Genomic DNA, 26585 nt, shown 5'->3' on the forward strand with positions numbered 1-26585 from the left:
CAGTTGTATATCAGTGAGATTGTGAGACTGCATGGAGTCCCGTCGAGCATAGTGTCTGATAGGGATCCACGTTTCACCTCTCGTTTCTGGCAGACGTTGCAGAGTGCCATGGGCAGTAGGCTATCAGACTATGTTAGTTTGTTTGGGCGAATGAGGGCCTCGCTTAGGCCAGAAGCAGGTGCTGGCACTGGAGGAAGGGTGAAATGGGGAGGCTTTCGTGTCATCTCCAGCGCCAAGGCTGTGAAGTTCACCGTCAGAGAATTCTTGGCCGGTGGCTCCTGGATTCCTGGGAGTGGCGTGCCCTTTGACGTAAGTTTATGAAAAACAAAAACTGATGAAACCGATGTGTTCTGTTGTGTTGTCTTGTCAAGGTGGTGGGTGAAGTGGGGAGGACTTGGGTGGCCTTGTTTCAAAATTGGGACATAACAACTGATCTTATCTTCTGTTAAGTTATTTAATCATCTGAAACTAAAAGAAAGGGTGTGTCATAAAATGCATACTGCATGAAATTAAACAACTGTTTATACTGGTACAAGCAGATCGCAAATAAGATTAATGATACGTAATTGTACTATAAGTTGTCGTTTTCTAGTTAAGATGATAATTTATTAAGGAAACTGACAGTTAGGATTTGGTCCTTTGTTGATGGTAACATTCTAAATATGGATTGTGAAAGCTGTCAAATAGAATTACAGAAAAACCAAATGGTTTTGCTCTGAAAATACAACTCATGATATGTCAAGTCTTCTTCTTCTTCTGCATTTTTTCTTGTTTAGCCGCCACTAACAAGTTGTAATTAACATATTATTTTTGTGAAAAATTAATACAATAAGAGTCTTGATCGAAAAAGGGAAACACATCTGTGTACGTGGGGCAATTCTCAAAATATCAAAATACAAAAACAGTCAATTGAAATACAAGAAAATTCTGCAGAAGTATGAATTTGAAGATTAACTCAGAAAAGTTTTTGAATCCAATCAACAATACAAATAAAGATACCATCTCAGATTATGTCAAATCACTCAAGAACCAATAAAAGACTATTAAAAACATATTTCCTAAAACTTTATATTATGAACCAAGGAAAAAGAGAGAGATACAAACACAAGCACACATATTTTATATTGGTTCTCTCAAAATTGAGCTACATACAGTTTGTCAAGACAACCCGAGTCTGACTTGTGCTGCTTCAAAAGGTTTACACAATCCTTAACATTACACTTTCAAAATATGCAAAAACAAACATCAAGACTCCTGAATCCCACAAGAGTCTCAACAAGCACAGCAAAATCAAACTTGCAAACCTGGAAAACCACTAGAAACTTAAGAAAGACCAAACTTGAATGAAGGCTCTCCCTAGCCAACCAAATCTCTTTCTCCAAGTTCCTAAACCAAGAAAAAATGTTCCAAGAAGATTAAAGATCCTTCAGGAAGAGTTGCACTTCTATATGATGTAGAGAGAGAGAGAGAGAAAGAGAGAATTTTCCCAAAGTTTAGAATGAATTCACGCTCAAAATAGCAAGTGTACCCACCCTTTCTGAAAAACCAAAACTTATAGCCTATATGTTAGCATATTCAACATGTTGATTTTTCCATTCAATATGTTGATTTCACTTAACTTAAGTGCAATCAATTGAAAGTTAATTTAGCTAATTGAATATGCATAGCAGTGCAAACCATTTAATCTTTTAAAAACTCATTTAACATGTTAAAAGACACCAATTAGACCTTAGATATCGATACAATGACAAATTGTTTACAATAAAAGCATCAATCTTCAAGCTTTGTGATCTTCATGTGAAACTCATATTCAACACACACTTCAAGTTTGATCAACATGCAAATCTCCAAGTCCTCACATCTTCATCAATTTAACATAGCTTTATCACATCCCAATGCAATGTCTTCATATATCTTCAAACATCAAATCATTTGTGCTAATAGTTTCCTTACTAATTGTGGGAAAGAGCATCGGCAAACTATGAAGTGGATATTTAGGTATCTAAAATGTACTTATAAAGTTTGTTTATGCTTTGGAAGTGTTTAGCTTGTATTGAAAAGGTTACATAGATGTAGACATGGTCGGTGGTGTGCATTCTATGAAGTCTACTTTTGGCTATATGAAAACTTTTGCAAGGTAGCAATATCATTGCAATCCAAACTACAAAAATGTGTTGTTTTATCTTATACAAAGGCAAAATATATTGTTGTTACAAAAGCTTCTAAGGAGTTTGCTCTTATGGATGCAAAAATTCTTACAATAATTTGGATAATCATAAGAAAAATAAGTTTTACATTGTGATAGTCGAAGTGAAATCCATTTAAACAAAACTCAATTTTTAATTCAAGGTCAAAGTATATTGAAGTTTGATATTATATACAAGATGCATTAGAGATGAAGCAATTATCATTAGAAGAAAAAAATCTACACTAACGAGAATGGGTTAGATATGATAACAAAGATCATACATGTAGGATAATTTGCTAGTCGTAAGAAGAAATCCGATTTAGTTGACTATGGCTCCAATTAATTGGTGAAAAGGAGATTTGTTAGGTGGGTCACCAATTTATTGGGCTCACATTGATTTAATTAAGAAAAAGGAAAGGAGGTATTTGTATTTATAGGCTTCTAGCCCATTGTGCAATTTAAAAACAATGTAGCCCTTTGCATCAAGTTTCTATGAAGAAAAAAAAATAGAGTGGGAGATAGAGACAAAAAGCTATGAGTGTTTCTACTGAGAAAAGAAAAGAAGTCACTAGAAAATGAAGAAGAAGAAGAAAGCAACCCATGTATCTTGTGCAAACCTGTACAGAAAAGTTGGCTTGGAAAAAATGTTTTATTCCACCACTCAAATATTAGGGCTCCCTCTGATGTTTAATTGAGTACCCAAAGAATACATTTTTTTATTGATCCTTGGAAGTTCCAAAAGAATTTGTTGTATATACATTAATTATTATTAGTGGAAGAGTTTACTAAACTAAATCCCATGGATTTTTTCTGTTGATGTCTGTCTTCTATATTTTTGTGTATCTTATTATTTTACATATGCTTAGTTTGATGAATAGAGACATGGATACAAATTTTTCATTAGTGTTTCCCAGTTTAATGTTACTAAATTACCTATATTTTATCTATACTTTGTTTTTTGTTTTTTCACACCTACAACTTACATGAAACTCCTATTTATAGACCTAACCTACAAATTTGCAATTTACTATGTTGTCAAAGACCAGCTTGTCTTATATGGGAAGACCTACTTCCATGCAATGATTTCCTTTATGTGGCTTCCTTACCATTCCCTTGCTTGATTATAATATTTATTCCTTTTAGACAATCATGATTCTTTGTCTTAATAAATCAACAATAAGTTATTTCTTTTATACTTTACTTCAAACCATTTAAGTACCTTAATTTATGTCCAACTTCCTAGATTTTTAATTTGAGTAACAACAAACAATAGTAAACTTAGTCCTTGTAGAATCGTAGGATCAAACAAGTAGTAATTGACAATTAAATGAAGAATAAGAGCCTAGATTTAAATATTTAAAGAGACTAAAAGAAAAATACATGCAACTTATCTTAAATTGAACAAAAATACTAGAAAAGATTAATTTGAAAGAAAGAACATTTGTTTTTAATCCTATATAGAGAACTCCAATCCTATGGTATTAAAGTATTAGAGTATTAGGTTAACTTATATTTTTGTATTGGGCCGAGTATGGCCCAACTTTTAACAAAATGATTAGTTGCCCTGATAAACCAACATAAGACTAAGAACAAAGAGAACATTAGGGTTTCACTTATGCATTGCTACACATCTGCCTCCTTTGTTTTCAGATGGGAGTTGTGTGCCTCTATGTCTTCTCCATCATCTCCATTTCATACCAGCATTCCATGATACAAAACCACATCCATGACAAACCCACATCACCATTATTACATTGAGATGACATGTTGTAAACCTGCCATTGATTTCCGCCATAACACCAACATAATAGATTTTCGATAATATTAAGGAGGATATGTGACCCGAAAGTGCTTTGCACATTGACATACATCATATTTAAAGGAATTAAACTTTTTGAAAAATAAGGAAGGGAAGTGAACATAAACTTTAGAACAAAAAATAATAGATGTCCTAGGAAAAGCCAAATTTGAAAAGACTTAAAAGTAATGCAAAGAGATAAGAAATGCCCCTTTGTGTACTAATACTATCCTTAATTCCCAAGTTGTTAAAAGCAATACAACCCTCCTTATTCCTTAACAATTCCAATCATCCTCCACATACCAAGGTCATGAAAAACACGAGTGAGAACGAAGAATACATAATAATTTAGGTCATGGGTATGTTTGTGAACAAAAATAAGATTATTATAAAGTTTTGAAACACAAAACATTTTAAGGATGAAGGATGGCAAAAGAGAAAATTACCACATCTATTTATTGGGATAAGAGTCTCATTAGCAATAATAATGTTGTTACCATAAAGATAAACATATGATGTTAAAAGAAATAAATGAAGGATCATATGATTTGTGTACCATAGTCTAGAATCCAAGAGTCCCTACATACAGTTTTAGAAACATTAAAAGAGGAATTGAAGTTCTTAACAATCATGGTTAGAGAACAAGTACCAAAAGGTGACTTGTTGATAAACTCCACGATAAATTTTAGACGTTCAATTTCAGATTTGGCAAGATTTTCAGAGTCTATAGTTGGAAGATGAGCATTACTTAGTGGAATTGTCATGCTAAAATAAATAATAGGAATTCTTTAACCCCTCCTAAATAAAACAAAAACAATAGTAGTGATAGAAGAGTGTACTTCAAGCAACCCCAACAATTAAAGGAAATGAGTGCACTTTAAACAACCTTGAAAGGTACAATAACGAAGACAATAAAAAAGAAATGGAAAACAGGACTCACAAGTTGAGGAGCTGTGATACCAACTTGAAAAGATTAATTTCAAAGAATTTTTTTTTTTTAAACAGTTATTCATCTCTCTATGTATAGAGTACTCTAACCCTCTAATAGTAATAATAAAGAGATCTCTAGAATCACCTAATATCCTACTAACAACAATAATGCATTACTTTTTAAAACGAAATAGATCAGTTCAATTAACATGAATCAATTATATACTTATATCCTGACATCATAACCGAATCCATCATAACGCCACGTTAGACTAATTTAAATAAATTGGGTTTGCAAGAAGAAACATTGATAAATATGAAAGTGAAACAGAATAATTTGATTGGCAACAGTTCAAATCAATGTTCAGCTCATGTACATTCAGAGGATTGCCGTTGATAACCAATAATCCCATAAACCAACAAATAGTACCTTTTTATGTATAATGGATATTGAGGTTCGAATAGAAGACTTCATACATACTACTCAGGCTGACCCATTTGAAGAGCCCACACATAGTTCCTAATTAACCTGTAAAGAAACCCTATCTTGATAACCAATCAAGAATTGCAAAAGCTATAAGAAAAGCAAGCAACATGGAGAACATAGCAAGAAAAAGTCTCCGTTATATAAGGATTGTTTTGCCCAGAAAAAAAAAAAAAAAAAAAAGTCTGCTGTAGTAAAATTTTGTTGACATCAAACAGTCCGTTATCAATTAATCATAAAACATGAAAGTGAATAGGAATCAAGAATGAACATGCCTTCAGAGCTTTTCATTCAAATTTAGGAACATCACCGCCCATGATCCTCCAGGGACCCCAATAAAACTTTGGTCTCATGAGAGGAACTACTTTCCCAGGGTGCTCTTCCCAGTACTTTTCCTGTGATGTTACAATAGAAGTTAGTTTTTGAAACACAGATTACCCTAGTATATATTCCAATTACGCGTTTTTCAACCAAAATGAGCAATCACTATTATTGCACTAGGCAAATGGGCAATCATTATGAAGTTATTCCACGAGGCATCATCTTGTTAATTGACAGCTATGTTGCAATCGCAAGCCTCGTGAAAGGAGGTGATTGATTGCGTAGGGATTGGATTTTCAAGAATATTTATTTTAGTGGTTTGATGATTGTGGCACTTCTCTCTTTTTTTTTTGTTTCAAACGTCTCTCTTTGGCAAAAGGGCATAAAAACCAAGCTTGGGGGAATACCACTCATGCAATGCAACTGTCCAAAATGTCTGATCCATCACATAAATGGATAATTAATAAACAAAGGTTAGCTATCAAATTATTGTGCTAGTAAAACTTGGCATTCTATATTAAGTGTTTTCCAGAAAAATATTTCAGATTATATTATACAGAAATGAATGTAAGAAAAGTGAACACAATTTATCCAAACTAGCAGAAGCAGCAAGTAGATTCCCAGAGAATAGATGTAATTTGAATTTGTTTAATAAAAATAATCAAATACCTATTACTATCAATTCGAACAAAGTATTAGACCCTAAAGATTAAACCAAATAATAAATGCGATTCTTGTTGTTTAGATTGTGTATTTTGGTAGATATTCACAACAAATAATATAGCAGAGAACTGCAATGACATGGTCAACAGCGATTTATTATTTACAATGCTTGCATCCCGCCAAGTTTTACTTTTAAAAATGTGACCTCCACCTCCACACAATTACTTCATATAAAATCTATATCTTCTTTTAATTTTAGTAACTTCCCTGTCTGACCTCTCTTCTGATTGTAATTAATTTCCGTTCTCATCTTGGACCCTAAAGCTGAACAGTGGTGGAGCCTTCTAGGGCCCAAGCTGAATCTTCTTTGTCCTGGTAATATATTGAAATTGAGCTAAAATGGAAAGGGAAGTTCTCAATCTTTTTTAGATACAAATACAAGAAGCCTTTACTTCATAAGCATGCTACAGGAAACCAGAAAATCCCTGTATAATAAACAATTTATTGGCAGAAATTATAAAGAAAGGTCTATAGCTTTCGAAAGCTGAACCACAAGCACATTCAATAGATAGATTTTATCACAAGGCTGTATCCAAGAAACAGCGACAGAAGGCACAAAATTGAAATGGCAGAAAATGAATTATATTGATAAGCACAATCAATTATAAACTAATTGCTAAAATATACCAGTCACTCTGCACTTTTAGAACCTGGAGATTAACAAACCAAGTGAAAAATTTAATGCAAATGCACACATCATATAGGCAATATAATTGCTTTAAGCCATCAAAATCTAAAGCAGCAGCTAATCAAATATAACATAAAACACTTGAACAGATTAAAACTGAATTAAACTCATGCATAAGCTATCCATGCTGAAGCTACCCAAATCACTGATCAATCACTGAACTACATCAAATAGACAAAAACTAAATAACAAAATGTAATTCCAATCCCAATAGAACTTAAATTTCCAAATTGGGGATAAGGGAGGTATTGATAGTTGAAAAGATCTTGTAAGGAAAGAGAAACATAGATAAACCAAACAAAAATCAGGACCCCAAGTAACACAACATTTACACATTAGTTTGAAAAAAGTTACGGCCTACACAGATTCAATTGAAAGCCTCAAGGCACGAGCTCAGCCTTCAGTGATCCTGGTTAGATACTGAAGCATATTTTCTAACAATAATGATTAATCATCCCTTCATCCAACAAACAAAACCCATAAGTGGCACTTCTCTAGGTATCAAAATCGTTTAAACAGCCCCTTTGAAAAAATCAGTCATAGGAATCTAAGTCCACAAGTGTACCCAAACATAAACTACGAGTTGGCATAAACAACAAAATTTCACTATTTTTCTCTTTCCAATCCCATCAGAATATACAAAATAAAACCCACTCACAGAGTCTCAGTTATGCCTAAAACTACAGATATCCAATAAGTGGTAGTACAGATAAGAGAAAGAAAAATAAAACAAAAATACCAAACATACTAAAAATAACAGGATAAAAAATTAAATTTAAATAACCTTGTAGAGTTGTTCAGTAATGGCAGCACCAATGACTCCAGAGTAGAAAGCCGCGACGTAAATAGTGACCAATGGAGTAAATGATTTGGGCCTTCTGTAAGGCTCTACCATATCCCAAAGAAAGGTTTTTTCCCACTTTGTGTACAAATAATCTGCATATTTTCTCCACATGTAGCTTGTCATTTCAATTACTTCACTTTCACCCTCAATCAGTATTCAAGGTCCTGGAAAAAAAAGAGAAAGAAGACAGTAATAGTACCTTCAATTGAAAGGACGACTGAAGTAACCATATGATCAAGAGCGCTCTCAATATATTCATTGTTTGTTATTGACTGTGCTAAGATGAGTCAACAGTTACATGGGCACCTCCTTTCTAATTAATCTACATATACGATTTAGAGATGGAGGTTAAAAGCACCAAAAAGAAGCTGAGGGTAGTCTGATTGATATAGGCAAACAGACACCAAGAAAAAAAAAAACCAATAAACTCAAAGTTTAATATCTATAGACATGATTTAAGATCAAACATTATGACATCGATCTAATTCATCTAACCAGCCCTACATAATAGGAAAAGACTCAGTTGTTGTAAATGAACAATTTATAAACAGGATTATGATTACCATCTGTCTGTCGCAACCTAAATCGCGACAGAAAATAGCTAACTCGAAAAAAAATAAAATAAAGTTTTGGGAGTCGGGGAGTTGGTTACGCAGTGAGAAGGTATTAGCACCCTATAATGTCCGTCCAAAGGCTATACCTTTAATTAGATATACAAAAATGACATGGTTTTCAAAATGTTTAATTTTTCCCGAAACAAAATAATAAGAAAATAATATATAAGAAACAAAAATATTTTTTATTTTAAAGGACCGACAAGGATAATTAAGAAATATTTGAAGCAATGATATAATTAGTCATATGAGAGAAAGGAGGAAATTTAAATTAATAGTCATGTCATTCTTCTTCTGCTCATCACTATTTTTCAACAAACAATATTCTGAGTAGCCTACATATCAGATAGAGAGCAGCTGCAATACTTTGAAGCTGAGGCAACATGTAAAGTGAGAAATGGTACTAAAAATAAATCTGTGAAATGGAAACCTCAAATTTGAATATTTCTTCAGCACTGAGATTGGTTCGGCCTCCAACTATTTTCATTCCAAAATTCTAAAGCTGATATATTTGTGAATCTTTTCTTTTTATCTTTATACATGATTCTTCTGATTCTTTATTACTACATAATGGAAGAACTTGAAGTACACTTAGCTCTGAAATTATTATGATCACAGTTATTAAGAAACACATGCCACACATAAATTAAACCATCCTCAAGCAATATTTATGACGTTTTAAATAGTAATCATATAATATCCCCTATCCACTATTCAATTCCTGACACCTATTTTACTTTGTGTAACTACTACTACCATGCATGACTATAGAAAAGGTAATAACACCAGGAAATTCAAGCTGCACCTTCACCGAGAAAGAATCTAGAAATACGATTAGTTTTCCCAAATCAAATAAACTTAAGCACCACAAGAATCAATCCTTCCTTGTTTGCATACTAAACTGCAACAAAATATTCTAAACACAGGAATTCAATCATCAACCTTGCTACAACATTTTTCAGCATCCAAAGTACACCAGGACATTTGAAATATCACAATACAGATCTATGCATAAACTCACCATCATTCGGCACACAGTTTGCATCGGAGACACAACAAAGTAGCAGACACAAAAGATGCAATCAAAGGAAGATAATCGTGAAAACAATAAAGTAGAATGATAGAACTAGGCTTTACCTCAGTTAACCATGGGCAAAAATCGGCTTGAACTGTTCTACATCAAATATACATAAGCAAATTTCAGTTTAAGTTAATGCCAAACAACTCAAACCCAGCTTTGCAAACACGGCACATACAACTTTGCAACTTGGTACTTTCTATCATATAATTCAATCATTAATGAAGAACATAATTTTGTCTCAAGGATGATAGAATAATATGAAACAGTGGCAGTATTTATTTGATCACAGTGCAACGATGAAATACATGTTCTCCACATATCTCCAACATGATTACAGATAAACAGACAAACAAAGAAAACAACCACAGCTATCAGCCTATCACACAGTCAAATAAAAAATAGTAACACTAGAAAAACAAGAAAAAAGGAAATGAACATCACCACCACACCAAAACGGCAGCAACTACGAAATTGAAATTGGGGGAAAATTTAACCAACAACAGCACAACAATTATGATTCACAGAATGGGTCCAATCCAAACAAGGGCAAATCGCAGCAACAACAACCACACATACACCATAACTTCCAATTACAGTAAACCAATTTTAGGGTTACGAAAATCATAAATTTAGGTTACAAATCGAAAGAAAAGGGAACCAGAACGCAAATTACAAACAAACCTGTGTTCGTGGTGGTCGGAATCGTCCGTCAATCGCAGTCCGATGGTGGCGCTGCGTTCTCTCGCTGCTGCCCCTGCCAGCGACGTGGGTGGAGGAGAAACGAGGGTGCTCTCTTCTGGTTTCCCAAATCGCGGGTGGTGGAGGAGGAGGAGAAGAGAGTGTGAGAGGAATGAAGGAATAAGTCTGGCAGTGGCAGAGTAGAGAAGAGACTTCAAAAAAATTAAACACACCACCCACCTCCTCCTGCTCACTGCACGTGTTTTTTTTTTTTTTTCATTAACTTATACGGTCCGCGGGCTGGTCCGTTTTGACCCGCGGGCTGACCCGACGAGTCAACGGGTTTGATAGGTCAGATTGTCACGGATTGGCAGATCAAAATTTTTTGACCCGGTTCATATTTTTTTACAGGCTAACGGCTCGGCTCGTCAGAGATTTATTTTGGTATTCCTAATCAGCAACCCTAAAGAAAAGGAAATGGTTTTACGAATTTTAATTACTGAAAAATCAACATCTAAAATAAAGATAAAAAATAATTTTTTAATATTACAATAATTAAAAACTAAAAATTAGTTTCTATTTTTAATTATTTTTATCGATTAAAATTTAGTTCCTAAAATAAATTAAAAATGACTAGAAAATAAATTTTAATTACTTCTTAACAATGTATGTGTTATTATTATTTTATATTTAATTAATTTCTGATAATACTGATATTATACCGTATATTTATTTATTTACAGTAACATTTTTAAAACATGTTGCAATATTAGGATGTATATAGTAACATTCTTAGTAAATGTGATTACACAAATGTTAGTAAAAAATAGAAAAAAGTGTAACTATCTATGGTGACATCTTTAAAGTGTTACAATATTAATATTAATATTTTTTATAGTAACAATTTTAAGAAAATGTAATTGTATTATGCTAATAGTAACATTTTTAATAAATGTAGCTAGTTAAATGTTGCTGTAGCTACTAAATGCTATAGTGAGTACCCTTGATGGCTTGATTAACCCCGCAGGTTCACCATTTTTTCTTCATACTCTATAACTGCATCAATTTTCTATAATACAAAAGGGTTTTATCTCAAGTAAAAAATGAAGATTATAATTGGTTGGAACGATTTCCTTATCTCATTTAAGATGGTTACTCCAATCAAGTAAATTATATTATTTTCATTTGCACATCTTAGATTAGACAGTGAAGTTAGAAACTTTCATATTTTTCTTTGATAGACCGTACGAAGAGAGAGAAAGACTAGGGTTAAAGTGGGACTCAATCATCTTTCTTTATCATGCAAGTACAATTGTTGAAAGGAAAAAACTAATGGACACTAAGTTTGTCAAATTTTTTTTTGTCAAATTATAATCTTTCTAAAAGTAAAATTATGTTTTGACAGATTGCTTCCACTTAACAATTAGTTAGAGATGATTTTCTAATAGTTAAAGTGTATGGCAATAAGTTTTAAGTGAAAGGAAGGTACTATAATTATTTGTAATTAAGAATTGTAGTTATAAAATGATTTTATGTGTATACTGAAAAGTAAGAGAAGATATATATAAAAATAATTTAGGTATGATACGATACGATACGATACGATACAATAGAATAAAAGGGAGAAAAATAACAAGAATTAATAAACTATATATAAGTATTCATACGTTAATACTCTTCTTAGCAAGATGGGGATGTTGAAAAGGATAATAACTAGCTACAGAAGCATGCTTGCCCTTTGGTGGTATATGAGGACAGAAAGAAAAAGAAAATGTAGATATAAATAAGTGATATGATTAAAAAGAAAAGAGAAAGAAATAATTAAAAGAAAAGAAAAACTAAACTTACCCTAAAAATAAATTTTATCCTATTTAATGGGTATAATTAATATTTTGTTGACAACTTACACATTTTAATATTTAAATAAAAGTTATTTTAAAATAAAATTATTATAATTTTTTTTTGTAATTAAAATAATTAAAAATAAATATTTATGAAACCAAAATGCTTCTAATCTTAACAGCATTCTCCTATATTATTATCTAGAAAATAAAAATAAGATGAGTTAGAAGTAGAAAGTGGAGTATTTCTACAGATTGGTCTGAGTGGAATGCAAACTTTGCACTGGGAACTCTATATTACGGTGAACATGCGAACACAGGAGCAGGTGCTGGCACCGGAGGAAGGGTGAAATGCGGAGGCTTTCGTGTCATCTCCAGCGCCGAGGCTGTGAAGTTCACCGTTGGAGAATTCTTTGACGCAGGTTTATGAAAAACAAAAACTGATGAAACCGATGTGTTCTGTTGTGTTGTCTTGTTAAGCTATTTAATCATCTGAAACTAAAAGAAAGGGTGTGTCATAAGATTAATGATACGTAATTGTAGTATAAGTTGTCGTTTTCTAGTTAAGATGATAATTTATCAAGGAAACTGACAGTTAGGATGTGGTCCTTTGTTGATGTTAACATTCTAAGTATGGATTGTGAAAGCTGTCAAATAGAATTACAGAAAAACCAAATGCTTTTGCTCTGAAAATACAACTCATCATATGCCAAGTCTTCTTCTTCTTCTGCATTGTTTCCTGTTTAGCCGCCACTAACAAGTTGTAATTAACATATTATTTTTGTGAAAAATTAATACGATAAGAGTCTTGATCGAAAAAGGGAAACACATCTGTGTACGTGGGGCAACATAATAACAACTCCAAACGAGGTAAATTTTTCTTACATCGATAAATAATTTTTTCAACATGGTATCATTTTCTTATATTTTCATTTAACAACCATAAATATATTATTTTATTTTAAAATTTTATTTATATTTATTTTTTTAGTTAAATATAATATAAGCAAGAAAAAAAAAAGTTGGATACCAAATGATAACTTTTCATAATTTCTAAACTGATGAAGAAGCCACTAATGAGTAAACGGTGAATTATAAACCCAATGAAGCAAAATAAAAAATAATCGCCAGAAAAGAATTCAGATAAATCCAGATTGAAATTTTTCGGTGTGAGACAAATTATAACAAATAGTATCTCAATTAATATTAACCTGAGTCTCATTTATTTATTATTTACTATATTAAAAAAAAAGGTTATAAGTTTAAGAGTAGTGGAGCTCAAAGCTTACAGAGGGCCAGGCCCAGGACCAGGCCCATACATTAAATCAAAGCTGGACTCCGATAAAAATATACGGATATTCTTTTTACGAAGGAGGATTTTGATACATCAAATACGGAACCTGTCATAATACATGCATCACAACATGAAAGGTAACCATGGATAATGATGACCTTGTCCACAGGTATATATATGATAGATAAATTTACAAAATAATAATAATAATAATAATAATCGTACGATGCATTTTTCCCATAAATCTTAAAAGGACAATGATACTAGAATTAAAAATGTTGTAAGTTTTTAAAATTTTTAAATTATAATGTAATTTATACATTAGAATCGGTGGAAATTAAACTAGATAATATTTATTTTTTTATAACACGACATTTAATGTTAATAAATAATAAATTAATAATAAAAATATTTATTAAGATATTTTTTATTTTCTTTTTCATTGTATTTTAAATTTATCACATCTTGTACTCATCCTTCACTCTTACATATTTTTCTCTTTGTTTACAAAGAAGTAAGTTAAACACAAACTCATTATTTGTACTTTCATCTTTCATCTGTTTTCTTCTATTCTTAAAGAAAAAAAAAATAACTCTCTTTTATCTCTGTCTCATGTGAGAGTGAAATATTAGTTTAATAGTTAGCATTATTTTTTTAATCTCATGAGCATGTATATTTTCAATTTTTTATCGATATAAAAGAGAGAATAATGTACTGCGTTTTTTCATAACTGATTTTTAATTGTTACTCAATTAATATAGTTTTTTTTTAGTAATTGCGTTTTTGGATTTTTGATTTGATTATAATAAATTATTTTGTAATCTTAAACTTTAAAAAAATACATATATCGATGAAAAATAAAAGGAAAGATTTATTTTAAAAAAGAATAGATTTAACTTCTTTACATGTTATGAAACATGATACTAATCATCTAATTGTTTTGTTCAATTGCAAAAGTCTTTTGATAAGGTTCAAAGAATAACTACAAGTGAGAAATTTTTTATTTATTGTTTGGGTTGTGATATAAGAAAATATAGGGATATCCAATATATGATAATATATAATTTCTTTTGTAAATAATTTTTTTTAGTTACAGTTATACTAAATCATATATTAATATTTATTGTATTAATGAACATAATTAAATATATAAATATATAATTTAAGGTTCTTAATTAAACCATGGCGTTTAAAAGTTCTTTAATATTAAAACAATATCTACTCATCATGGTTTAATTTTAGAGATTTGACGAGAAGACATTAAAAAAATGGTTAAAATTTTGTCACTGTTCTGTATATTCAGCACTTGGCTTCATTGCGATAGAGATGACAAGTAGTACTAGTTTTGTACAACTTAATGTCACGGACAATAATAATCAGAACTCCTTGTCATTTTCGTATGAAGTAAGGATAAAATAATCTAATAAACTTCATACTTTCAAACAACATTAATATATAGAAACTAAAGTGTGAACTATTATTTGCAATGCTTTTAATAAAAATAGTAAAAGTATACAGTTTGAGGAGAAATAATATAAGAACCTTGTAGTTAAGAGTACAAAAAAAATATGAGAAGAAATTATGGAAATAGATGAAGATGAAGTTGGTGTGTAGGGTTGCAGTGTGGTCTGAAAATAAATGAAAGTTCCCAAAAAAGTGAAAACTGAAACCTATTTGTGTGCTATGTTGGCGAGCTTCTTTGTTTCCAAAAGTCATGACGACACTGAATTTTGAAATGAAGAACACAAAATAATGAAGTTTGTGTTGGATTTTTCCTTATTCATAGGCTACACTAATAAAATCTTGTACTTTGCCTGTTTCTTATCTTGCACTCTAAGTACTACTTGGAATAGGAGATGATATAAAGTGTCTTTCCATTTAAATTAAAATATTCAAATTAAATATTGGACATTATGTCAAATCTTTTTTTACAATTCAATTAAATCTAAAATTCATCACTTTACAAAGGTGCAATTGATTAGCATACTGAAACTTTGGTTGAGGATCAGTTGTGTCATGACAAGCTTCTGATTATGGAAATGCTCGGTCAAGAATTCCATCATGGCCTCACTGACCTTGACGTGTTGCAGCAGATGGCGGTTGAACAGCTGCCAGAGGATTTACTTGGTACGAAAACGCAAGCTGCCACAAATCTACCAAAGCCCTCTTTACGGAGATAGCTTGTCTTCTTAAAATCCTAAATCACGATTAGTCTCAGTCATTCAGAACCATGTAATCCCTATGAAGCACAAAGAGCGAGCAAATATATATTGCAGAACTTGCTATAACCTTTATAAATCCATTCAATGAGTTTGGTTACAGTAAACAATGCAGATTATTAATTTAGTATTCAGTATAATACACTTGCTTGTTAACCAAGGGTGCCCCAACCCCAGAATAAATAAAATGGAAATTCTTAACCATGGCACACCAGAAAGAGAAATGGATTTTACTCATCATTATAACAGATTCCATAAGAACTATATTGGAAAATCTCAGCCTTAGATGGTTAAAAGAGAAATTACAAGAGACTGAAAAGCTCACACCAGAGGGTGGGGGGCTTTTAATTAAAAGCTGATATTAAATATAGGTCAATCCATTTGGAACAACATGGTTCTTGAGAGAAGGTTACGAAATATCCCTACAAATTCTGTAACTAATAATACTAGGAATCACAAGTTTTTCAAGTCAAAAAACATAACACAAGCTGCCTGTTCAAAATCTTGTTGTCCATCAGTTCTAGGTATGGTCTAAAACACTCCTTTTCAAGTTTTAACATTATAATATGAGAGTAGTTGACAGGTTTGGAACACTGGGAGGAATGAGAAGAAACATATTTAGGAATCTGTCATCCATTAAGGAAGTTGTCATCTATTACTATGTGATTCTAAGCTTTTTATCATCACGGAAATTTGTTATTAATTCTTATTCTCTTGTCCTAAATTCTAAAAAGTTGTTAGGGGCAGAAAAGTTATGGGAATTCGGTTAGGGACCATCATCTGGTTTTTCTTAGGAACTTTTCAAAGGTAGCATGATTCTCTCCTATCTCCGCAGCAAAGCTAAAATCTAAACCCTTCAACATATTCTATCTATTTCTTGGTTACTCTCAAATGACCAATCAGTGCTTCAGATCTTCTCCCAATTTCGGTTGCACACAAAATTTACAGGGGAAAATTTGATTTGATGTTTGGAGCTAGGGCCCCATAAAGGGAAGACAGGATGTAGCTCTCTTTTGAATCAGGAATCTATTAAATTGCTTGAGGTAATAAATTAAACAAAGAAACAAAGAAATACAACTATACAAATCAGAATAATAAAGGTCCTAAAGATGTGATATTTTGCCCAAGATGAATTATAGCAACTAAACAGGTAAGAACAAATATGATTAATATAAAACTAAAGATGATTTTGATATCAAATGGTGATTGTATCCTCTAAGATGAGAGGATGCAGAAAACAGATATTAGAGATACATTCTACCACGGAGCTAAAAATTTAATTGAGTACCTTTTTATAGTGGCTTGCTTCTTTCTGAAAACATAGTAGATGAACACTAGTAAACAACCAAGCATGATCTTCCCACTAGTTATGACAAACTTAGTAGAGCCAATCTTCAAATGGATACCACGGAAGCAACAGAAACATGTTTCTATTTGTTTAGACAATTTTATAAGAGCATTCTTGGACCTATCCTTTTCATTGTTGAGATGTTTGGTTTTGAAGGATTGAGGTAATCCTTCGGACATATTTCGTTCTTTCAAAGAATAATCTTCATTTCTATTTGTAGGTGACTGAGGAAAAGGTTGTGACAGAATAGTACTTTCAGGAGAATGCATGGAACGTAACCTTCTCAGAAGTCCCTAAAAAATATAATGTCATAGAAATAGTTAGCAAATCTGAGGGAAGCACACTGCCTAAGAGCAAACAAGCCAATACTTACAAAAAGACGAGAAAAGTTTATTACTTTTAATTTACAATAAAGGACCAAATAGAGTGATTATGTCAGGAATAAATTTAGGGAGTATTATAAACTTTGCAGGTTTAATATAGAAGGAGAAAAAAGGTCAAGTTATAATTTTAGTGTGGGAAACTAAGTTAAATCAGTTATTGTATAGGCTATAAATAAGCCCTCTATTGATTTGGGAGGAGTTTTTGAAATAATTCTTTTAAATGGATTTTTCCAGTGTGAAAATGAGAGGGCTGCTTTAGATGGCATACTTGTGTTTACCTCTGATTTGTATGAGTGTGATGCTTAAATCAATAAAGAGGACTACTAACATATAAGCTATTGCATTAAGAGAATGGTTGTAATATTTAGAGTAGTTATTCAGCTAGAGATAAAGTTTAACAATGAAATAACCACTGCAGACAGCAAACTAAACAACAATATTTATAAATAAAAAAAAGCTCGCCAAGTAATTTTTTCAAATGTCAGCTCAGACTAATAAATTCAACGTACTGATAAAAGGATACATCTAATTCCTTCCACCAATAAAGACAAAAGAGAATGCAGTGAACTGCTTTATTTCAATTAATCAAAATTACACCATAACTTTGTTTCACATTTCTAATTTCTAATTCAAATGCCTGATTACAAAACCACTAATATGAAAACTTGATTTGTGGAGAACATTCATACCTGTCGATTTTCCTCAGGCAATGAAGAATTCTCAACCCAGGAGATTGCAAGATCTACATCTTTTCGAACTGTTGCAAGAAGTGTGACGGAATAGAGCTCGACAACTTCCACATATTCATTAATTTCAAGAATTATGTGTCTTTCTTTAATACTTCCATCCTTTACATTTGTCTGTTTAATGACTGCACAATATCTTGCATCTTCAAGACTCCATCCATTGAGGAAATCCTCCACAAATTCTTGAACACCAAGCCCAGAACCTTGTGCAATTTGAAAACAAGCTCTGAACCAAAAATAATAAAAAGAGGTAGTATCACTCTCCATACACATGGTCTTTCACTAATACCTTGTTTGTAGACATATCTATATGGAAAAAATAAAGACAGTACAACCCTATTGTCAAACACTATATAGAAAGGACAAGGGTCCTGCAGAATCATGATCCGGAACGAAGAAGCTATCTCGGGTATTCAGGTGTTAGGGATGAAATGTTCACATCAAAAATAAAAATAAAAAATGGCAATCATACATGACATAGGGTGTGTTTGGAAACCTGTTCAATCCACAGTGATAGGGAGTATTAAACTTTGCAATGCCTAAATGGACAAGGTGAGTATCAAATTGATTGACGCTGAACATGAGTTGAGCTGAAGCCAACTGGTAAGGCACGTGAAATTGTTATTAACCAGAAGATGTTAAAGAAAACAAGCATACCTACCCAGTAAGAAGAACACGGGGAGGAATAGCTTTGACTGAAATGAAATGCAGTCTAAGTTGATCGAGAATGTGTTGATTCCTGCAGCAAAGCAACGATGATTCAATTTTAGAATGAACTGTGGAGAAGATAGAGATGAGAATGTAAGAAAAACCTGGGGAGGTGGATAAGTGCCTGGAGCAGCACCATGGCAGTGGATTCTAGCATATCTGGAGTTGCAAGGGAGGCATGACGCAAGCGTTCCAAAATAGAGGATGCAGCTGATGCAGCTTCTTGGTACATAGAACAAACAAGGAAGCTGCATCGGAAAAAAAACATCATCACACAGATTTTGGTTTTGGGTAGTTCTACAATTGATTCACTTATTCCATTACCTCTCTGAAGCCTCAATTTCATTCCATATAGCAGCAGCTTCAGAGTCTGATTCTGACTCCAACTCCGTCGTCTTGATTTGTATCGACTCGGTCCTAATTTGCATAGTCTCCTCCTCACCTCACCAATCAAAAACACAAAAAGGGGAAAATCAAGAACACCCCTTTCTTCAACTATTCATCTATGTATTATCTATTACATAATAATCAATGGTTTCATGTTGCATAGTCTTCTCCCTTTCTCTTTGTTTCTTCCATTATTCTCTCTCTCTCTCCTCTGCCAGCAACGCCACTAAGACGGTGTTTCAAGTTTTAAAACTTTTAAAACGTGTTTTTTTATTGGGCCACTACAAGAATATTTTTTTACACCGATCAATAAGAGAGAACTCAATCATATAGAGGCAAAACTGACATGAAAAAGAAACTTAAAAAAAACCATCTAAAAAATTCATCATACAAAGAAGAAGATATAAACCTGAGGATGCTCTGCTCTGAAGGGTGGAATAGCAACCAGCAACTCAAATAAAATAAACCCAACATTTTTTTTTATTGATATAGATGTCTTTGCTATTCTATTATGTGCAATGTTATATATCAAGTTGTCCTAGCCAGATGATGACATTTCTTGTTCCAAACAAATCAATTATGGAATTAAATCTATACCAATGCGATTCATTCTCTTTTTTCATGGCCATTTCCTCCCTCACTCATGTAACCCACACAGTGCGGACTCTAGCCCCTCAATCCAAATACAAATTTAGATACATTATAACCCAATGATTACCACCCGAAACAATGAGAAAATATCAACCCAGTCACGAATCAAAAAAACACCAACAAAATCGAATTAAACCCAAAAACGTAAAGTGCACACATAGATTCCACAGATTGCCAATGATAGCAACTCGAATGCCAACTCATGGAAATGTTCCTCTAGCTGAAATAGTTGCAAAGCGACTATTTGAGATTGAACCTAACAATCCTGGAAATTATGTGATGCTTTCAAATATATATATATATATATATATATATATATATATATATATATATATATATGCAAATGCAGGAATGTGGGAAGATGTGAAGAGAGTTAGGGAAATGATGGCCATGACCGGAATCAAGAAAGATGTCGGGTGCAGTTGGATACAAATAAAACACAAGATTCATACATTTGTGGCTGGAGGGAGCACTAATTTTCGTCGTTCTGCTGAGTATATTAAAATTTGGAACGAGTTGTCAAATGCTATTAAAGACTTGGGATATATACCTAACACGAGTGTTGTTCTCCATGATGTTAATGACGATATGAAAGCAACATGGGTTTGTGAGCACAGTGAGCGTCTTGCTGCTGTAGCTGCCCTCATTAACACTGGCGCAGGAATGCCAATTAGGATTACCAAGAATCTTAGGGTATGTGGTGATTGTCATTCTTGGATGAAGGCTGTTTCAAAAGTGACAAAGAGACTAATTGTATTACGAGATACAAACCGGTTCCACCATTTTCAAAATGGCACTTGTTCTTGTAAAGATTATTGGTAAACAAAACCAAGACGAATAACTATTTAATACTATCCAATTCGAGCCTTTGGTAGCATTGTTCTTTTAGAAGTTACTACATTACAAAGTGTAAATAGAACATTCTCAAGAATTTCGGTTTAACAGTAAAATACGAAATAAATTTTGCAGACTGATGTAAAAGGAATGAAAAGTTTTATCTCAAGCAACGATTGCAGAAGCTTCAACTTTAACCTGATATCAGAATTACAGCTACCAATCAAAGTGGGTGTAAACAACTTGTTTTCTTAGTATGTATTAAAAAAGACTTTTTCAAAATACTCGAACCGAAAAACCAAACATAGAACCCTCTCATTACATTTCTTAAACAACTTTCATCTAAGAATGACAATCAACACAGACCTTAAGATTCTTGGTAATGCTAATAAGCAAGTATGGGGCAGCTCTCACCCAAAGAATATCTTCATAAGAAGTATCAAAAGGATAGGGAAGAACAGTAAGCCAATATTTTTAAAACAGAGTTTTTCATTTAATTGGTGAAGGTGACGGTTTAAGGTTGATAATCTAACTATGGTTAAACCTTGATCTCACAACTATAGGTTAGACATATATATGGTTATATTCGTGGAATAAATATGGAAATAAATGAAAAATAGTAAATAAAATGAGACAAAAATAAAATAAAAAAATTAGTTAAAAACTAATATTTAAATTTCCCAGTAAAAAAAACTATGATATTAAAATTTTATTTAAAAGAAATCTTAAAATAATGCCTTCAGTACTTCCTACGTAATGGATGTCTCGTGATTATTATTATTATGTGATATACACATCGTTCAAAAAATTATCATCCATAGCACTACTCATTAAAGTATTACATTAAGTATAACATATTATATTATTCTAGATTGTATGACCTCTGTGTTTAGATACAGAACAAGGAAGCTACCAGTGCAGTGCAGTGCACCACGATTGGTACTTTGGTCCATTTCCAATCCAAATTGCAGAGTGCAGAGAAATGGCGGATACGATTGTGGTGTTTCTGATAGACAAATTGACGAGGCTATTGGTGGAGGAAGTCAATCTTCCAAAACTAATAATTAAAAATTTAATTCTCCTAGAAGACCATTCACTACATCTAATCCAAACAAAAACATAGAAATAAGAGATGTTATTTTACAAATCAGTTTCATCAGTTCACATTCATCTGGTTACAGCTACATCCATCCTAGCATTAATTTTAGTTACCTGTTCTCCTCGGAGTGAGGGTGAATGGATTTAAACTTCCCGGCACAGTGAGCACAACCCAGAAACAAAGCAGCAGTCCAACAAACAGCTCAATCACCACCTGCATTATTCCAAACAAAAATAAAAATTAGATACATTACATGAAATTAAACCCTAGTTGTAGCGTTAATCAAATTACGTTATATGGAGGCCCTGAAAACTCCTCCTCTGTAATCTTCAACAGACCTCTGTCGGGAACAAAAATCAGATCCAATTTCAGATCCACGAGCCCTAACGCTCAAACACATAATAAAAAGTAAAACAATCGTGAGAATCAGTTGTAGAATACAGTGGATAGTTGAATAAGCGGCGTGAAATAGAACCAGAACACCGAAGACTCTGACGGTTAAAGCTAGACCCATTTATACAATTTGAAACGCAAGTTTGAAATTGAGGAAGAAGAGAAGCCTCACACACGATCTCTAACAGCGACACTGACGGTGATAGCTGGAGGTGTTGGCGACTGTCGGCGCTGACGTCGGTTTTGGTGATGCGTTGCGGCAGCCACAAACGAGACCTGCAGAGAGGACGAAAGGAAAGTGTTCCGAAGATGGTGAATCATTGAAATGAGGAGTGTGTGTTTTTCTTGGAATCATAAAACGATGAAAGAGTTATATATAAGTTGAAAAAAAGACTATGAGAATGAACAATTCAACAAAAAAAAATTCATCATTCTATAAATTTACAGTACAAATAAAAAAGAAGTGCTGAGTGATACAAAAGAGAAAGGACAGAAAGACTTTCTACAATTCTTAAACATGTGACAGGAATGAATTAACTACAAAATAGGTAACAGCAGTTGAATTTTGAGTGTATTTTGGTGAACTTGTACCTATTTCCATGTCAACATTCTCTGCATCATCAAAGTTACGAGAAGAAGATGAAGTTGCAAGGAACATAAAGCAGTTGAGAAATGCTGTGAGAATAAACATTGGTTCCAACTTGGAATTGAGAAACTCGTATAAGTACCATAACCATCCAATATTAAATACATATATTCCATATAATATTATATTATAACAGAACATGGATTCCTAGGGTCATATCCTATATCCTATGTAATGATGATAAACATCAAATTGCCATGTCAGACACTTAAGATAAGAGTTAGAATGACACTTGCTCTCTTTATTTTTAGAGTAACACATTTCACACGTCTCTGAGATGTTTCTTGCGTGTTAAAAAGGAATCTCCTATATCTTTTTTTTACATTTTATTTATAAGCAACTAAAAATATACTTACACAAAAATAAATGTTAACTTCATAGAATAATATTTTAAAAATGTTTTAATTATAATTAATATTTTATTACTTTTTATTTTATGACCAAAGCATTTTGAAAGAGTATTAAAGAGTCAAAAGGATTTAATATAGTTTATTTATTTATTTTGCTCAAATTTATTCGTTGAATGAGTGAAAATAATGTGATGTAGGTGGGAAGAGAATTGAATGGTGGGAAAGGGATTGGCGTAGAAACTAGATTTAAGAGTCCCATTAAAAAAATAATAATAAATATAATGGTTAAAATTATTAATTTTAAAGATTAAAAACCATAAAATAAAATTTTTAATCGTGAAAATAATTGTCAAAATTATGTCGAAAATAATTTATGATAGAAAATTTTACTCTATTCTTATAATCTTTTATCATATTCTAACCATTAAAAACTGTTACAAAAGTATATTATATTTTATTATCATTTAACATTTAACATTTATTACAAGTTTAAAATTGTCAAAAATAATTTACAATATTTTTTAAAAATTTATTTATTAATTAATTTTCACGAATTTTATAAATAATTAAATTTTATATTTCATTTAAAATTATTTTTTTAGATGATAAAAATAGTATTAATAATTAAATTTTCATTTAACTTAAACATGATAATTTTTTATATACCACACACAACAATATACAATAGAAATTTTTAAGATGATTATAGAAATGGAGAGGACAAGTAGTGATATTAATGGAACACTTAATAAACAATTAAGAAATATTTGAAGCAATGATATAATTAGTCATATGAGAGAAAGGAGGAAATTTAAATTAATAGTCATGTCATTCTTCTTCTGCTCATCACTATTTTTCAACAAACAATATTCTGAGTAGCCTACATATCAGATAGAGCAGCTGCAATACTTTGAAGCTGAGGCAACATGTAAAGTGAGAAATGGTACTAAAAATAAATCTGTGAAATGGAAACCTCAAATTTGAATATTTCTTCAGCACTGAGATTGGTTCGGCCTCCAACTATTTTCATTCCAAAATTCTAAAGCTGATATATTTGTGAATCTTTTCTTTTTATCTTTATACATGATTCTTCTGATTCTTTATTACTACATAATGGAAGAACTTGAAGTACACTTCGCTCTGAAATTATTATGATCACAGTTATTAAGAAACACATGCCACACATAAATTAAACCATCCTCAAGCAATATTTATGACGTTTTAAATAGTAATCATATAATATCCCCTATCCACTATTCAATTCCTGACACCTATTTTACTTTGTGTAACTACTACTACCATGCATGACTATAGAAAAGGTAATAACACCAGGAAATTCAAGCTGCACCTTCACCGAGAAAGAATCTAGAAATACGATTAGTTTTCCCAAATCAAATAAACTTAAGCACCACAAGAATCAATCCTTCCTTGTTTGCATACTAAACTGCAACAAAATATTCTAAACACAGGAATTCAATCATCAACCTTGCTACAACATTTTTCAGCATCCAAAGTACACCAGGACATTTGAAATATCACAATACAGATCTATGCATAAACTCACCATCATTCGGCACACAGTTTGCATCGGAGACACAACAAAGTAGCAGACACAAAAGATGCAATCAAAGGAAGATAATCGTGAAAACAATAAAGTAGAATGATAGAACTAGGCTTTACCTCAGTTAACCATGGGCAAAAATCGGCTTGAACTGTTCTACATCAAATATACATAAGCAAATTTCAGTTTAAGTTAATGCCAAACAACTCAAACCCAGCTTTGCAAACACGGCACATACAACTTTGCAACTTGGTACTTTCTATCATATAATTCAATCATTAATGAAGAACATAATTTTGTCTCAAGGATGATAGAATAATATGAAACAGTGGGGCAGTATTTATTTGATCACAGTGCAACGATGAAATACATGTTCTCCACATATCTCCAACATGATTACAGATAAACAGACAAACAAAGAAAACAACCACAGCTATCAGCCTATCACACAGTCAGATAAAAAATAGTAACACTAGAAAAACAAGAAAAAAAGAAATGAACATCACCACCACACCAAAACGGCAGCAACTACGTAATTGACATTGGGGGAAAATTTAACCAACAACAGCACAAAAATTATGATTCACAGAATGGGTCCAATCCAAACAAGGGCAAATCGCAGCAACAACAACCACACATACACCATAACTTCCAATTACAGTAAACCAATTTTAGGGTTACGAAAATCATAAATTTAGGTTACAAATCGAAAGAAAAGGGAACCAGAACGCAAATTACAAACAAACCTGTGTTCGTGGTGGTCGGAATCGTCCGTCAATCGCAGTCCGATGGTGGCGCTGCGTTCTCTCGCTGCTGCCCCTGCCAGCGACGTGGGTGGAGGAGAAACGAGGGTGCTCTCTTCTGGTTTCCCAAATCGCGGGTGGTGGAGGAGGAGGAGAAGAGAGTGTGAGAGGAATGAAGGAATAAGTCTGGCAGTGGCAGAGTAGAGAAGAGACTTCAAAAATATTAAACACACCGCCCACCTCCTGCTGCTACACTACACTGCACGTGTTTTTTATTCATATATCTACAGTTTTTCTTTATTCCAAAATTTTATATTTATCTTCGGTAGTCGACAGGAGTTAAATTAAGCGTTATTTTAAAAATTATTAAGAGAACAATTAAAAAAATTGTGTGGTCATATCACTATTATTGGATTGTGGCTGCCTACATCTTATCTTATAACTCAAATAATTTTAGAGAATATAGAATATGTTTATTTTATTATACAACGTAACATCAAGGGTGTGTTTACTTGAAGGGATGGATATGGGTGTGCTCACTTGAAGGGATGGACACGGAAGATAGTATGAATATGTATTTGTTTAAATTTAGATAAATGAGTTTTTGTATTTTTCTGAGTGGATTTAGAGAGTAAAGTGAATAGATTTGAAGATAAATTTTATAAAAGTTAATGAGAGATTTGATTGATGTGATAAATAAAATTAATTATAAAAATAGATAAAATTAAGAAATTACCAAAATACCCTTAATAAAAAATAATTTTATAATTTAATATTATAAAAATAATTATAATTAATTAATACAAATTAAATAAAATATTTAAATAATACAAAATCTTAAAATAAAAAGTTTAAATATATATTTATATATATTATTAACTATATATATAAATATATAATTATTATATTTTAAATAATATTTTAATTATTAATAATTATTATATTATTAATTATATATATATATATATATATAAAATAAATTATAATAATAAATAATATATATATATATATATAATAATTAATAAAATAATAA

At 32.0% G+C, this 26585-nt stretch overlaps 2 protein-coding genes and 1 long non-coding RNA gene across 19 annotated transcripts in view; all 3 read right to left on the bottom strand.

The window, feature by feature from the left end:
* The window catches only part of LOC146888638 (uncharacterized), a 35673-nt gene that overhangs the window by 3985 nt on the left and 5103 nt on the right, over window positions 1-26585 (bottom strand). The gene's annotated exons all lie outside the window — the stretch shown is intronic.
* LOC114178899 (uncharacterized protein At4g29660-like) lies at window positions 1053-10610 on the bottom strand. Of its 5 annotated transcripts, none has more exons than XR_014985440.1 (6): window positions 10353-10610; window positions 9728-9764; window positions 7917-8140; window positions 5676-5795; window positions 5347-5445; window positions 1053-1386 (listed from the first exon to the last, which is right to left on the bottom strand). XR_014985440.1 is itself a non-coding variant. In XM_085668216.1 (5 exons), exons 3-4 carry the CDS (start codon window positions 8097-8099, stop codon window positions 5688-5690), a joined length of 291 nt encoding a protein of 96 aa, XP_085524342.1. In that variant the 5' UTR covers window positions 8100-8140; window positions 9728-9759; window positions 10353-10610; the 3' UTR covers window positions 5228-5445; window positions 5676-5687. The 5 variants fall into 5 exon arrangements, 3 of the variants coding, with proteins under 3 accessions (XP_085524342.1, XP_085524417.1, XP_085524397.1); XR_014985434.1 differs by lacking the exon at window positions 1053-1386 and adding an exon at window positions 3566-3963; XM_085668216.1 differs by lacking the exon at window positions 1053-1386 and having other exon boundaries at window positions 5228-5445; window positions 9728-9759.
* Window positions 15342-25811, bottom strand: LOC146888639 (protein APEM9-like). Of its 13 annotated transcripts, none has more exons than XM_085668393.1 (11): window positions 25556-25811; window positions 24929-24965; window positions 22429-22528; window positions 22151-22199; window positions 21971-22072; window positions 19213-19325; window positions 18993-19136; window positions 18842-18919; window positions 18124-18406; window positions 16992-17344; window positions 15342-15681 (listed from the first exon to the last, which is right to left on the bottom strand). In XM_085668393.1, exons 6-11 carry the CDS (start codon window positions 19314-19316, stop codon window positions 15552-15554), a joined length of 1092 nt encoding a protein of 363 aa, XP_085524519.1. In that variant the 5' UTR covers window positions 19317-19325; window positions 21971-22072; window positions 22151-22199; window positions 22429-22528; window positions 24929-24965; window positions 25556-25811; the 3' UTR covers window positions 15342-15551. The 13 variants fall into 13 exon arrangements, with proteins under 13 accessions (XP_085524519.1, XP_085524516.1, XP_085524515.1 ...); XM_085668390.1 differs by having other exon boundaries at window positions 22425-22528; XM_085668389.1 differs by having other exon boundaries at window positions 22151-22242; window positions 22425-22528.

The sequence above is a fragment of the Vigna unguiculata genome, chromosome 1, assembly GCF_037176805.1.
Source record: "Vigna unguiculata cultivar grain cowpea cultivar isolate G323 ecotype 2 chromosome 1, ASM3717680v1, whole genome shotgun sequence".
NCBI lineage: Eukaryota > Viridiplantae > Streptophyta > Magnoliopsida > Fabales > Fabaceae > Vigna > Vigna unguiculata.